Source organism: Anabrus simplex, chromosome 3 (genome assembly GCF_040414725.1).
Source record: "Anabrus simplex isolate iqAnaSimp1 chromosome 3, ASM4041472v1, whole genome shotgun sequence".
Classification (NCBI taxonomy): Eukaryota; Metazoa; Arthropoda; class Insecta; order Orthoptera; family Tettigoniidae; genus Anabrus; species Anabrus simplex.
Genome location: NC_090267.1, coordinates 194126361 through 194142760, shown reverse-complemented (window position 1 = coordinate 194142760; position 16400 = coordinate 194126361). Strand labels below are relative to the sequence as shown.

Genomic DNA, 16400 nt, shown 5'->3' with positions numbered 1-16400 from the left:
TGTCCTAGTTACACACACTCTTCCTCATTCACTACACACTTCACCATCTGGTATCATGCCTCTTCAGACCCACTTGTCATTTAACCACTCTTGTCATGGCTATGTATAACATGCACACACTCCACTATTCTCCAGTACGCAGCAATTTACTTCCAACTACAGATTACCTTTTTTGCTTCTTGTCACTATGCCTTCGTCTTCTCTGTTCTTTTTGCCCCATATCTCCCTTAGGCTCAAACTTCTCCCTTTCACTAGGGCACCTCTTGCTTCTTCTTCCTGACTCCCAGTCATATTTTCACTTCGTTTGCGTGCTCTTGTTACATCCTGCGTTTCTACTCCCACAATCGCTCCCTGTTTTCTTCTTTCTTCTTTCCCACTGGCCTCCGTTCTGGACTCCTTCAATATTGCCCTGGTCTCCCTTATTTCCCTCCTCATCTCTGCTAATACCTCCCTGTTCGCTACTTCGAATGCTTCAGCTATCGCATCCATCCCTTTCTTTCTTTCTTGCTTCGAGCTTGGATCCGGTGCTTTATTGTCCTTGGTTCTTTCTTTACCTCCATGTCCGTCTTCGCCCACTTTACTGTCTCTGGCCTGTCTTACTTCCACACTTTTCCCCACTACCATTTCGTCTTTGCTGTCATTTTCCATCTCTCGTAATTTCTTCGCAGTCCACACTCTGGTCCATATACCGTTAGTCAAAACTAATTTTTGACCCTTAATATAGGCTCTCAACCCTTGTAATTTAGCCCTGGCCAAATGTTTCTTCAGTGTGTTAATGTTCTTTACCCCTTCTTTACCAATGTCTTCTTTAATCCAAATTTTTCTGCTACGTATGTTGTCTGCACCTTTTAACACTGCTTCCGCCATCAAGGTGGAAAACAGCTTCAGTTTTATCGGTCTGTCACCCCTTTTTTTGCCTATCCTTTCCACATCATCAATGTCAACTTCGCTAAAGTTAATTCTCATCATTTTCTGGATAATCTCCACTACTTTGTAGGTTGTCAGTACTTTATCTTCTGCTTTATCTTCCGGTACTCCATATATAAATAGGTGTTTCTTCCTCCGTTCTCGGTTACAGTCTTCAATTTCCGATCGCAGCTTCACCACCTCTCCTTCCATCTCCCTTATTCTTGTCTTGAGTGTTATAATCTCTCTCTCGTTGGATTACACTTTGCTCATTATCTCGTCTGTTTTTCCCTGTATCCACCGTCGTATATGCTCAAATTCCTTCATTTGCTCCTTCATCATATTCTTAATCTGCTCAAACGAGCATACTTCTTTCACCACTTCTTTCACCACTTTTTTTATGACCTCCACGTCTTCCCAGTTCATGTTGCCACTAGAAGTCGGGCCGGGGTTTACCTCTACACCTCCTATAGCTAGTAGTACCATAATCACCGCTGCCGCTAATATCATCTCATCCATCATTCTTGCTCCATTCTACCTCCTTTAATTCTAGTTATCTCCTTTCCCCCTTTCCTCTGCCATCTCCCAATAGCTGCACAATATTGATCCACACCAATCATCTTCCTCTTCCCACTCGAATTACTTTACCACACACCGTTCACATTCCACGCTGACTCTCCTGGCACCTCCACACAATACGTCCGTCACCGAACGCTGACTAGGTTAGACTGGAAAAGGAGTAGTGTTATATTCAGACTGCCCGAAAGCAAACTCCTGGGTGACTCGTAAATCACCTCTGTCCTCTTCTGAATACATAAACGCAGTGAAGATGACATGCAACCTCACCGCAGTCAGGTTGGTTCAAGGTAGGTCATTCAACACAACCCGTTGCCGCCAAAATGGCTGCAACGAGACAGAAATCCTTGGACATGTGCTGGGATTCTGCCGGAGCACTGAGCTAATGCGCAACCATCGCCACCATCGTGTAAGAACGTCGATTGCTCGAGGCTTGAGACAGCGTGGATGGGAGGTGCACGAGGAGGTTCACTGCATCTCTACTGATGACTCTAATTGGAGGGCGGACATCGTAGCCATCAACAGAGAGGACATGAAAGCGATGGTCTTAGATCCCACCATTCGCTTTGAAAGAGACCTTAATCAGGCTCGGGATGTGGACCTAGAAAAGCAAGCTATTTATGTTCCGTGCTTGCCTTACCTTTCATCTAAGTATAAAATACCTATTGATCGGTGAATTGTCACAGGCCTGCTTTTCGGAGCAAGAGGCACCCTCCCTAGTCAGACATCGAACTTCCTACAAAATTTGAAAGTTCCATTCTGCGAGTTAGAAAAAATAGTAATACAGATACTGAGGGACTCGCTGCAAATCATTCATTTCCACCTATTCCTGAGAACGTGAGTTACATTCCTCCCCCACTAACCCTGGAAAAAAAAAGAAGATAACAGCATTAATGATTAAATGTTCATCTTTTGATATTTTTAAACCATTGAAATTGAAACTGTATTCCGGATCCAAATGGTCACCCTCATTGGAGGACGGATGATTTATTTCTTTAATAAATCTCTCTCTCTGGGTTAAAATGGGTTGAATGCCTTTAATCAGGATACCGGTACTTATATCTCAGAAACTGAAGATATTACAGACCTGAAAATTGGTACTCTTGATCTCTTTTAAAAATTAACACGTATTTTTTTGTTTTTGGAAAATCCAATTAATGGGAGGGTGAAAAGGGGGTGAATTTTTAAAATGAGTGAATCTATATCTCCAAACTTTTAAAGTTTGCAGAAGTAAAAATTGGTATTTAGAATTTTCATTAAAAATAAAGAAAAACATATTTTTTGTTTTCGGAAAATTGCAATAGGAGGAGTGAAAAGGGGTGAAAAAAGGGTTGAATGCCTTTAATGAGGTTACTTATATCTCAGAAACTGAAGATATTACAGATCTGAAAATTGGTGTTTGGGATCTCCTTTAAAAATAAAGAAACACATTTTTTGTTTTTTTTGTTTTTGGAAAATCTAATTAATGGGGGGGGTAGTGAAAGGGGGGGGGTGATTTTTTAAAATGAGTGTATCTATATCTCAAAACTTTTAAAGTTTATAGGTGTAAAAATTGGTATTTAGAATCTCCTTTAAAAATAATTAACACATATTCTTTTGTTTTCGGAAAATCCCAATAGGAAGGGTGTAAAAGGGTGAATAATGGGTTGAATGCCTTTATTGAGGCTACTTATATGGCAGAAACTGAAGATATTACAGACCTGAAAATTGGTGTTTGGGATCTCCTTTAAAAATAAAGATACACGTATTTTTTCCTTTTTGGAAAATCCAAATATTGCGGGGTGAAAAGGGAGGTGAATTTTTTAAAATGAGCGTGTCTACATCTTAAAACTTTAAAATTTACAGATGTAAGAATTGGTAGTTAGAATCTCCTCTAAAAATAAAGGAACACGTATTTTTTTGTTTCCTGTAAATCCCAAAAGGAAAATCCAATTAATGGCGGTTAAACAGGAGTGACAAATTGGGGTGAATTTTTTGAAAGACTATATCTACAGAATATCTTGGAAACGTAAAATGTTACAGACGTAAAAAGTGGGTGTTTGGAATCTCCTGTAAATGTAAAGAAACATAGGTGATTTGTTTTTGGAAACTCCACTTAAGGGGAACTCAAAAGGGGTGAAATTTTAAAATGAGGATTATTACAGTATATCTAAAAAACTTAACATGTTACAGAAGTGAAAACAGGTATTTTTTATCTCTATTAAACATAAAGAAACGTGTATTTTTAGTTTTCAAAAATACCACTTGAGTGGAGGGGGGGGGGTAAAAGTGACTGAAAATGGTGTTGAATTCTTTTAATTAGGCTACTGATATCTCAAAAATGAAGATGATACAGACGTGAAATTTGATATTTGCAATCTGCTTTAAAAGTAAAGAAACACATATTCTCAGAAAATCCAATGAAGGGGGGGGGGGGGGAAGAACTGAAAAATTAATTGACTTAATTGTATGAGAATACATACATCTAATAAAAACTTTAGTTGTTACAGACGTGAAAATTCGTATTTGGATCTCCTTTAAAAACAAAGAAAAACGCGTTTTGGGGGGGAAACCATCTTGGAGGGCGGGAGTGTAAAGGAGTTGAATTCCTTTCATGAGGACACATAAATCAAAGACTCAAGAAGTTAGAGTCGTGATAATTGGTATTTAGAAGATCCTTTACTATTAAAGAAACAAGTATTTTTTGTGGGAAAATTCACTTGGGGGGGGGGGGGGTAGTGTGAAATGAAGTGAAAAAAGTAAATTATTTTTATGGGGATACTTATATCTCAAAACTGAAGGTAATAGACGTGAACACTGGTGTTTGGAATCTCCCTTAAACATAAAGAAACAAGCCTTCTTTTAATTTTTTTTGGTGGGGCGGTTGGCGGTAAATAAACTTAACAGCGGTGGGGTGTAGAAGGAGGTGAGACCAATTGATTTTACTGTTATTAATGTACTTATAAGGATCCTCCATTGCTCAGGCGGCAGCGCGCCGGCCTCTCACAGCTGGCCGTAGTTCACATCCCGGTCACTCCATGTGACATTCGTGCTGGACAAAACAGAGGCAGGACAGGTTTTTCTCTGGATACTCTGGTTTTCCCTGTCATCAGCCATTCCAGCAACACATAATAATAATAATAATAATAATAATGTTCCGGACCGTCGTCAAATGTGCGGACCGCGCTGGAAACTGCTCCTGGACGGGTAATGACTAACAATGCAGTCCGGCCGTGGATTCAGTGCTGCCAAGGCACCCAATATGACACCACGCCGGATCTCCTGAAGGATTTTATCCATATTAAAAATTATTATAGGAAAAAAGGGTAAAGATTTACGGACCCAACCTACCGGGAGGAATACCTGAGCCTTGGTCGGGAAGTATGAAATCGATTGCTGGAAAGGAAGATTGAAAAATGGGAGGAAACGTGCCGGAAAATAATAGAAAACGAGTCAGATCGGGAATTTTGGTGGATTCTCGCAGAAAACGAGTCAGATCGCGAATTTCGGCGGATTATATAATAAAACAATAAGCATTCAATTATAAATTTCAGTATAATACCGTAGCGAAGCACGGGTATCTTGCTAGTTATTTTATATAATCAGTATATAACCAGTATTTACAAACAATTTTGACGGGCAATGTAAGATATAGCAAAATGAAATCATTTACCACCTGAGCAACAGCTCTATATAACATTCTACTACAGACAGCCATAGTATTTAGTTGTTGGAAAGGCATACTCTTAACTTCTGAAAGAGAAGTCAAGGTGCTTGTTATTAGCACCTATTATTGTTTTGCAGTGTTTGGTACTCATTTTTGGTGAAATTGAAGGCAAAGTTTTCATTTTCCTTCAACTGATTCCTAAGGGTGTTCACATCACTAAAGAAGATACATATGAACAATATACAGAAAGGCAAAATCAACAATGAGGTAAGAAAGAGAGTCCTACCAGTGCTTTGTAGAAATATTTGTCACTCTGTACCAAGGAGTTTACCAGTAACTTGGATGGAAGTGCAGGATTTAGATAAATAGGTTTTATTACTGCCAAGTGAGCAATTAGATCACCTTGCCAGTGCAAATTTTGGGGAGATGGTAGTTTACGCATAGTGATGACTCATGAGGGTAATAAGCAAGACCTTGTGTATAATTTACATGTAGTTCTGACAAGAATCAGTCTATTACACTGCCAATTTTCTCATAAGAACAATATTCCAAAAGCTTTTCCTTTAATTATTAAGCCAGTGTACAGGGCACTAGCCTCACCTGAACTTCTCAAGAAATGTACACATATGTGAATACACAGAATCCTAATGAGAATTTAAATTTTGTACTTTGGAAGAGATGTCCATAGTAACGTATCCTCAAAGACGCACACGAGATGCTGTCAGTTGGTAAATTATTTTATTTACATGTATCAACACATTAAACACACACATAACCTTGATCACTGATGTCACAACAAAACACTCACATCAACAAGCCGCCATTTTGGCAAAAGCCAATCGATGGAACACAAATAAAACAGTTGACTGCTTAAAAGCATGTCCACACGTGGTCATGAGCATAACCTTGGTATACAGTAACTCTCTTCTAAAAACTCATTTAACAGTAACTAACCCCACCGTCAAGATAGTCTCTTTATATAGGTATCCTGGCCAGGCTTCAATCAATCAATCAATCAATCAATCAATCAATCAATCAATCAATCAATCAATCAATCAAGATCTCCATTTAGGGCAGTCGCCCACGTGGCAGATTCCCTATCTGTTGTTTTCCTAGCCTTTTCCTAAATGATTTTAAAGAAATTGGAAATTTATTGAACATCTCCCTTGGTAAGTTATTCCAATCCCTAACTCCCTATAAATGAATATTTGCCCCAGTTTGTTCTCTTGAATTCCAACTTTATCTTCATATTGTGATCTTTCCTACTTTTATAAACGCCACTTAAACTTATTTGTCTACTAATGTCATTCCACGCAATCTCTCGCTGACAGCTTGGAACATACCACTTAGTAGAGCAGCTCTTCTTCTTTCTCTTAATTCCTCCCAGCCCAAACTTTGCAACATTTTTGTAACGCTACTCTTTTGTCGGAAATCATCCAGAACAAATCGAGGTGCTTTTCTTTGGATTTTTTCCAGTTCCTGAATCAGGTAATCCTGGTGAGGGTCCCATACACTGGAACCATACTCTAGTTGGAGTCTTACCAGAGACTTATATGCCCTCTCCTTTACATCCTTACTACAACCCCTAAACACCCTCATAACCATGTGCAGAGATCTGTACCCTTTACTTACAATCCCATTTATGTGATTACCCCAATGAAGATCTTTCCTTCTATTAACACCTAGATACTTACAATGATCCCCAAAAGGAACTTTCACCCCATCAACGCAGTAATTAAAACTCAGAGGACTTTTCCTATTTGTGAAACTCACAACCTGACTTTTAACCCCGTTTATCAACATACCATTGCCTGCTGTGCATCTCACAACATTTTCGAGGTCACGTTGCAGTTGCTCACGGTTTTGCAACTTATTTATTACTCTATAGAGAATAACATCATCTGCAAAAAGCCTTACCTCTGATTCCACTCCTTTACTCATATCATTTATATATATACATATATAAGAAAACATAAAGGGCCGATAATACTGCCTTGAGGAATTCCCCTCTTAATTATTACAGGGTCAGATAAAGCTTCACCTACTCTAATTCTCTGAGATCTATTTTCTAGAAATATAGCAACATATTCAGTCACTCTTTTGTCTAGTCCAACTGCACTCATTTTTGCCAGTAGTCTCCTATGATCCACCCTATCAAATGCTTTAGACAGGTCATTTGCGATACAGTCCATTTTATCTCCTGAATCCAAGATATCTGCTATATCTTGCTGGAATCCTACAAGTTGAGCTTCAGTGGAATAACCTTTCCTAAAACCGAACTGCCTTCTATCGAACCAGTTATTAATTTCACAAACATGTCTAATATAATTGGAAAGAATGCCTTTGCAAAGCTTACATACAATGCATGTCAAACTTACTGGCCTGTAATTTTCAGCTTTATGTCTATCACCCTTTCCTTTATACACAGGGGCTACTATAGCAACTCTCCATTCATACGGTATAGCTCCTCTGACCAAACAATAATCAAATAAGTTCTTCAGATATGGTACTATATCCCAACCCATTGTCTTTAGTATATCCCCAGAAATCTTATCAAATCCAGCTGCTTTTCTAGTTTTCAACTTCTGTATCTTATTGTAAATGTCATTGTTAACATATGTAAATTTTAATACTTCTTTAGCTTTAGTCTTCTCCTCTATCTGGACATTATCCTTGTAACCAACAATCTTTACATACTGCTGACTGAATACTTCTGCGTTTTGAAAATCTTCACATACACACTCCCCTTGTTCATTAATGATTCCTGGAATGCCTTTCTTGGAACCTGTTTCTGCCTTAAAATACCTATACATACCCTTCCATTTTTCACTAAAATTTGTATGACTGCCAATTATGCTTGCCATCATGTTATCCTTAGCTGCCTTCTTTGCTAGATTCAATTTTCTAGTAAGTTCCTTCAACTGCTCCTTAATTCCACAGCCATTTCTATTTCTTTCCAGTCTGCACTTCCTTCTTAGTCTCTTTATTTCTCTGTTATAATAAGGTGGGTCTTTACGATTCCTTACCTCCCTTAAAGGTACAAACCTGTTTTCGCATTCCTCAACAATTTGTTTAAACCCATCCCAGAGTCTGTTTACATTTTTATTTACCATTTCCACCGATCATAGTTACTTTTTAGAAACTGCCTCATGCCTACTTTATCAGCCATATGGTACTGCTTAATAGTCCTACTTTTAAGACCTTCCTTTTTATCACATTTATTTTTTATCTACGACAAAAACAGCTTCATGATCACTAATACCATCTATTACTTCAGTTTCCCTATAGAGCTCATCTGGTTTTATCAGCACCACATCCAGGATATTTTTCCCTCTGGTTGGTTCCTTCACTTTCTGAATCAACTGTCCTTCCCATATGAACTTATTTGCCGTTTGTTGGTTATGCTTCCTGTCGTTCGCATTTCCTTCCCAATTGACATCTGGTAAATTCAGATTTCCCGCTACAATCACATTTCTTTCCATGTTGTTTCCTACATAGCTGATTATCGTATCAAATAATTCTGAATCCGTGTCAGTGCTACCTTTTTCTGGTCTGTACACTCCAAATATATCAAGTTGCCTATTATCTTTAGATTTTATTTTCTTTTTATTTATTTTTTTAAATTTTTTTAGAAATTAGCCTTACACCTTGAATTTCATGTGTTTCAACTTTTTCGTAGCTTAGAAATTCTTCTTTCACCGGAATGAATCCCCCTCCCACCATTCCTATCCTATCTCTATGATACACACTCCAGTTCCGTGAGAAAATTTCTGCATCCATTATATAATTTCTCAGCCATGATTCAACTCCTATTACAATATCTGGTAAATATATATCTATTAAATTACTCAATTCTATTCCTTTCTTTACAATACTTATACAGTTCAACACAAACAATTTTATGTCATCCCTTCCAGAAAGATACATTATAAGCAATACCTTCTCGAAAACTTGAGAATGCATAATACATAGATTACAATGTATGGAATATTCTCAATCGTTCTCGTGCCTATTATCATTCTGGAAGTTACAGTGTGGTTCACAATTATGAATTACAAATTATATACTACAGGTAAGAATGAATTATATACACTACCATGTGATCAAAAGTATCCGGACACCTGGCTGAACATGGCGTACAAGTTCGTGGCGCCCTCCATCGGTATTGCTGGAATTCAATATGGTGTTGGCCCACCCTTAGCTTTGATGACAGCTTCCACTCTCACAGGCAAACGTTCAATCAGGTGCTAGAAGGTTGCTTGGGGAATGGAGAGCCCATTCTTCACAGGACGCTGCACTGAGGAGAGATAGCGATGTCGGTCGATGAGGCCTTGCACAAAGTCGGCATTCCAAAACATCCTAAAGGTGTTCTATAGGATTCAGGTCGGGACTCTGTGCAGGTCAGTCCATGACAGGGATGTTATTATTTTGTAACCACTCCGCCACAGGCTGTGCATTATGAACAGGTGCTCGATCATGTTGAAAGATGCAATCGCCATCCCCGAAGTGCTCTTCAACAGTGGGAAGCAAGAAGGTGCTTGAAACATCAATGTAGGCTTGTGCTGTGATAGTGCTACGCAAAACAACAGGGGTTGCAAGCCCCCTCCATGAAAAGCACGACCACACCATAACACCACCGCCTCCGAATTTTACTGTTAGCACTACACACGCTGGCAGATGACGTTCACCGGGCATTGGCCATACCCACACCCTGCCATCGGATCGCCACACTGTGTACTGTGATTCGTCACTCCACACAACGTTTTTCCACTGTTCAATCGTCCAATATTTACGCTCCTTACACTACGCGAGGCGTCGTTTGGCATTGGCCTGTGTGATGTGTGACTTATGGGCAGCCGCTCGACCATGAAATCCAAGTTTTCACACCTCCCGCTGAACTGTCATAGCACTTGGAGTGGATCCTGATGCAGTTTGGAATTCCTGTGTGATGGTCTGGATAGATGCCTGCCTATTACACTTTACGACCCTCTTCAACTGTCGGCGACCTCTATCAGTCAACAGACGAGGTTGACCTGTACGCTTTTATGCTGTACGTGTCCCTTCACGTTTCCACTTCACTATCACATCAGAAACAGTGGACCTAGGGATGTTTAGGAATGTAGAAATCTCGCGTACAACCTTCTTACACAAGTGACACCCAAACACTTGACCACGTTCGAAGTCCATGAGTTCCGCGTAGCGCCCCATTCTGCTCTCTCACTATGTCTAATGACTACTGAGATCGCTGCTATGGAGTACCTGGCAGTAGGTGGCAGCACAATGCACCTAAGATGAAAAACATATGTTTTTGGGGTTGTCCAGATACTTTTGATCACATAGTGTACAGGTTCTTACATTAATAAAACTGATATAAATGTTCATGTACAGCACATGTTTCATGACAAAACCTCACACACAATACGATTATTCGATTATGGAAATAATAATAATAATAATAATAATAATAATAATAATAATAATAATAATAATAATAATAATAATAATAATAATAATAATAATAATTTGAGCTCAATATTTGCATTAGTTACCCATGGGTGAGAAAATATTGTTTTCAAGTTATACCTGTTTATCGCACTTGCTTCAATATCCCCCCTATAACTTGAAACAATTTCCACACTTTGTCACACTCTCTTGGTCCACACCATTTAACTACATACAGAATCTCTAAGTCACACAGCCCTTCTGTTGGCGCTGCCGAAGTTCACAGTTCACTGCCCGCCGGTTCCATCGGGGACCACCACCTTCCCATGGTGGGTCCGCTGGGTCCGGTCGATGGGAAAAGGTTGTTAACATGATGCACAATAAATTAACAAGCGGAATGTGATTACCCGTATCTTGTCTCCAGGATTTTAATTATTTACAGTACTTAATTAAGGTTTAAAAATAAAAATACTAAAAATAATACATTTATGAACTTAATACAAAGATTCCACCCAAATACAGGGCTATTCAGCAAAGTTGTCCACCTCAAATAACTTGTGAACAGTTAAAGATATTGACATTTTGTTTTCACTTTTAGTAATGGTACCAAAGGGCTAATAATCGGACTTGAAATAAGTACTGTGTCAGGACGTTAATACGTAGGTTGAGTCGTAAGTCATGGCAACTATTTTTTTCTCGCCAACAGGAGACAACACGTAAAATCTAAGATATGCATTTGGAAATGTACGGTATGTACTTGCATAGGATGCCACTAGATGGTGTATGTAAACAACAGTGTGGGTCTAAGCATGCCCACAAGTTCAGTGTGTGAGTGAGACCGTCACAAAATGGAAGTCAACAAGCAGGAGCAACGATCGTATATTAAAATAGCAGTTCTCCGCGGCAGAAATGCATGCCAATGCCATACAGAGCTGCGGGAAGCATTAGGTGTGAATGCCACGCCCTACAGAACAGTGGCGAGTTGGGTGGAGACATTCAAACGGGGTAGAGTATCAACTGCCGATTTGCCTCGCCCAGGCCGTCCAGTGTCCATGGACAGAGATGTACTGCTGGCAATGCACAGTGAAAACCTTGGGTGATTATTTCGAAGGTCTATAATCAGTGGAGACCTGTCCTTTGTATGTAGTCTTGTGTATTTGCTGTCTATACCATAATAAAACAATGTTTACCAATGGCCTGTGTTCTGTCACTTTCCTACGAGAATCTCCTGAAGTCAGAATTTGTCTTCAGGCACTGTGCATAAGTACATGCCCTATATTTCCAAATGCATATCTTAGATTTTCCGTGTTGTCTCCTGTTCGCGAGAAAAAATGACTTATGACTCGACCCTCATATTTTCTGAGATCATGGTACTAACTTTGCTTTCCTTAAACAGTACCACACTATTTTGTACACATAGCCTTACATCTACAACATTACAAATTCAGCACCGTGATTATTTTGAAAATCGGACAAGTACTTCTCAAAAACATATTATGTATTCAAACATGCCTCATTTGCCAGCTGAGAACTAATCTGTTCGATTTGTGCTACGTATGAAACATGAGGTCCTTTAATATTGCCGTAAATAACTAGTAAATGAAAAACCGGATATAGACCTTGAGCTATGGAGGATAACATAGCCCGGTGAGCGTGATCCAAGTACACAACTTACGATATTTTGTCACAGATACTTCCGTGACAGCGTATCTGATCTATCAGTGACAAAGTGACAGGTTGTGATTTATAGACCATCTCTACGACGATAATTAAAATAAAAGCGGTGATCAGGTTTACTGTGTGGTAGGCCTACTGCTTAACTGATGCACACACATACACAAATGACAGTCATTATGTTCTTTTGTATTAATATTGCATAATGCGATACTCTTTTCTCTACGGTGTCGAGTATGAAGTGAGACGAATCTTCGTAGTGAGTTTTTATGACCAGATGCCCTTCCTAACGTCAACCTCATCAGAGGAGTTAATGAGATGAAACAAATGACGTGATATAAGAGTACCATAACTAAAACTGACTAATTTACTTTATATGTAGGCCTAAGAGTCATGTGTTCACCATGTATTCTTTTTAAATTTAGAAAACTGCCTTCAAAAAAAAAAAAAAAAAGTTGTAAAACTCAGAATAAATTCATAAGTTTGTTAAAGAATAGTATCGAATGTTTACATGTACAATTTATAGCTTTTTACAGCCTAGAAGTCATTAGTTCACTGCACAAAATTCGAGGTAATTGCATATTTGAGCCCCCCTCCACCTACTTGTTTTGGCTGTACGTGTGGAAAAAAGTAGGGGTCTAATACGCAAGTAAATATGGTATTCTGATGTTTTTGTTGGAAATGTGAGTTTCCTAATTTCCATGTCATTACTTTTCGTTTCTTCTTTGTTGAGCTAGGTAATTCTACCTTCTTTCTTTAAAGACCCCCATTATTACTGATGCATCCCCGTCAAAAAATAATAATCGTATGGTCTCAGCTACCGTGTGCAGACATTTCGATTTGACGCCATCTGGCTGTCTGCTCATCAATTTCGACGTTCCGTTTTACTCTAGACCCACTAGATAGTAAACCGGATCTCTCTTGGGCGTCTATGGCTGAGATTTAATTAATTCTATCGGGTAAATACCAAATGTATCACCAGAGATCTTTTACATGCCGAAATCGTACGACATGGAGTGTCGAGTGGACTTTTTTCCGCCCTTCAAAAATCCGACTACCTCTGTTGGGTTTGAACCCGCTATCTTGGGATCCGGAGGCCGACACTCTACCACGCATCCCCGTCAATTCCATATGTTTGCCGACCTGTTTCTAAGGAGTTCCTGGTCTGTCAAATGGAAGCGAAACACTGTCACTCCCATAGGTCGAAGCTTGATAAAGACATTCTGAGTATGCTCAGTAAATCTCTATGAGGCAGGGTGGTGATCTTACTTATACACAAGTAGTCCCAGTGAGAATTCTCACTTTTAATGGTTTAATGACAATCAGTCGATTGGGTAGTCTTAGCTACCTAAGCACGTGGAAAACCACAACTAAGAATTTGTCCAAGATGTCCACTTCTATTCCATAGCAACTGTTATTCTAACTTCAGGATAATTTACTGGGTTACTCTGCTGTTGGCCATGATTCATCAACTAGGACATGACTACAGGAAACCACACCATATCTTACTGCATAACATTTTTGCTAGATCAAAAATGTGAATTGAAACCTAAAATTGATTAGTAATATACAAGTTGAACAGTAAAAATATAATTTGTACTACCTACCGATCAAAGTACACAGCCAAGTGAGAACTGAGGGGAATCTTAATTGTTTCAACTACAGAACAGATATATGTAACACACATTTATATACCTGGACCAGTAATTTCTCTCTCTTTTAAGTCCCTGACAACAGCTTTTGATGCTGGGGGTGGGAGATTGTGTTCATGATTTAGCAGCTCCCATGCACCCATATCTCGAAGTAGACGCATCAAATGGAGGAGTTGGTTAGGAGCCTCCCCTGGCCCCAATGGCTGCCATCCCATTTCATGGAAGTAATCTGCCATGATACAAACCTGCAATTATCAACAATTTGACCTTGAGAATTAATTTTCAAATGTTTCTTTGCTATTAAAAGTTATCATAAATATAGCAAATCTACACTGACCAGCAAAAAAATGAACTGCTTCAAATTAAAACAAAAAAGATGTCATTTATTTGCCTGAAACTGTTTTCTTTTATTACACAACACACTGCATTGACTGTGCCATATGCACATTATTCTCATTATCAAAGGTCAATGTTATGTTCTTTTTAACAGCATTTTATGTAGGGTGACCAGATGCAAATAGATAAAAAAAATAGGACAAAACTATTTAAAAAGGAGGACGATGCCAGAAAAAAGGACATAAAAATCCTCCATTGAGAGTATGAATTTAGAAGTATATTCCAATTTTCACATACATAAACAAAATGTTATCCATTTTCATAGTATAACTTACAGTAAATTCTTACAAAATTTAACCCTCCAATACTCACATGGTGTAATAAATTACCTCAACCCTTGGAAAACGACTGCCAATTTTTTTCTATCATTAACTGTAACCTAGGCTGCTATAGATCTTTCAAGGACACTGTGTAGCACCTCCCAAGTTGTTTGTCATAAATCTTTGGACGTCAGTATGTTTCCAACAGTGAGACAAAGCTGAGGTAACATCTTGCCCCATGCGAACACCGGTGAATCTAAATTGGCAAACCTGTGGTTTGTCAATTTCTATTCTTGCGTGTGCTTTTATTGTGAGAAAAATACCAGGATCAACTGGAAGATATGCTGTATGTCCTAGAAATCTGGAGAGAGAAAGCAGAAACTTTTGTGTGTTATGTGAAAAGTATGTCTGCCACAAGACCATTTCAGTACTGTTTGTGACGAATATAAGTCGAGATATAGTTAGGAACCTTAGCAGGGACCACGAACAAATTCATCAACTCTTTTCTGTATTACTGACTGAAGAATTAGTGAATCCAGAAGACAATGATGCAGAGGACAATATACACATGAGAGCATGCTTCACTTTCAGAACAGGACATTAGTGACTTACTTGCAGAGGACAGTGCCGATACATCAGGGTGTGAAAATGACCACACATCGAACAGGCCCTGCCAAACGTACATTTATGGACGTGAAGGTGTGGCTAAATGAAGCACCGTAGGGCCTCCTAAAAAAACTCTTACTCATGCTCACAATGAAATCTCATCCTACTTGCTAGGTCCCAGGCTGAATACTCGTAGCGTTATGGATCCAATGACATTGTTTAACTTTTTATTGATGAAAGCGTTATACAAATAATGAAGATTTTCATACAACAAATAGTAATACATTTTATGAAAGACAAGAGATACCAAACCAAGCTCAGAAAAAGTCAGGGTTCTCTGAGGCCACCCTTAAAGAGAAAAAACCAGGATCATGTGGAAGAACGGGGTAATATTTTACCCCTGTCCTAGAAATTGGGATAGAAAAAGCAGAAACTCTCGTGTGTTATGTGAAAAGTATGCCTGGCAAGAATGTTTCAGTACTGTGTGTGAAGAATGCCTCAATCAAAAAATCAAAAGTGAATAGAACAGGCAATACTACAGGGTTCAAACTCTAATGAAGTGTAATCGATTTTCATAATTCTAGTTTTTACGACTGCATGAACTGAAGTGTTATAATGGATGATATTTATCTGCCTTGAACTTATGGTGTATTTTGTAAGGGAAATATTAGGATTTATTTCAATTGTGTATTCTTCATTTATAGGGTCCTAATTCAGAAACATCATACAAGCAGCATCATTTTAGTTATATGTTATGATAAATTTTTACAAAAGAACAGGGTAATATTTTACTCAGCATGGGAACTGGAGGGTCAAACAAAAAAACTAATTTGTATGCCTTGCTGGTACTTTTCTGAAGATTCAGGTGCCTTCAGGAGTTTTGGCATGTCTAACATGTATAAAGATACACATGTAAATTCCTTTAGATTATACTGAACCATTCAGAGGATTTCACAGATTCCTGTTATCAGTCCATTGTGCTGAGATCAATGAAAATAGTCTTTCTACATTCTAAGAGGTAAGAATTTTGTAGTGTTCCATATTGAAATGAGTTAAATATTAAGTTGAAAGATACATATGATGGTTCATCCTTTCAATACTATTAAAATAAGAAATGCAAGTTTTACATTCCTACTTAATTATAATTGGTACCGGTTTCGACCAGTATTTTTGGTCATCATCAGCCAATCACAAGTAAGTATAAAAGACAATGCACAGGTAAATAAAATATGAAGTTTAAAT

General features: G+C 38.5%; 1 protein-coding gene across 1 annotated transcript in view; it reads right to left on the bottom strand.

The window, feature by feature from the left end:
- The window catches only part of LOC136866138 (E3 ubiquitin-protein ligase RNF181), a 171466-nt gene that overhangs the window by 80787 nt on the left and 74279 nt on the right, over positions 1–16400 (bottom strand). The window contains exon 3 of the mRNA XM_068226627.1: positions 13940–14141. Within this exon, the coding sequence (XP_068082728.1) occupies positions 13940–14132 (193 nt within the window). The 5' untranslated portion in view covers positions 14133–14141. The remainder of the gene's footprint in view (positions 1–13939; positions 14142–16400) is intronic.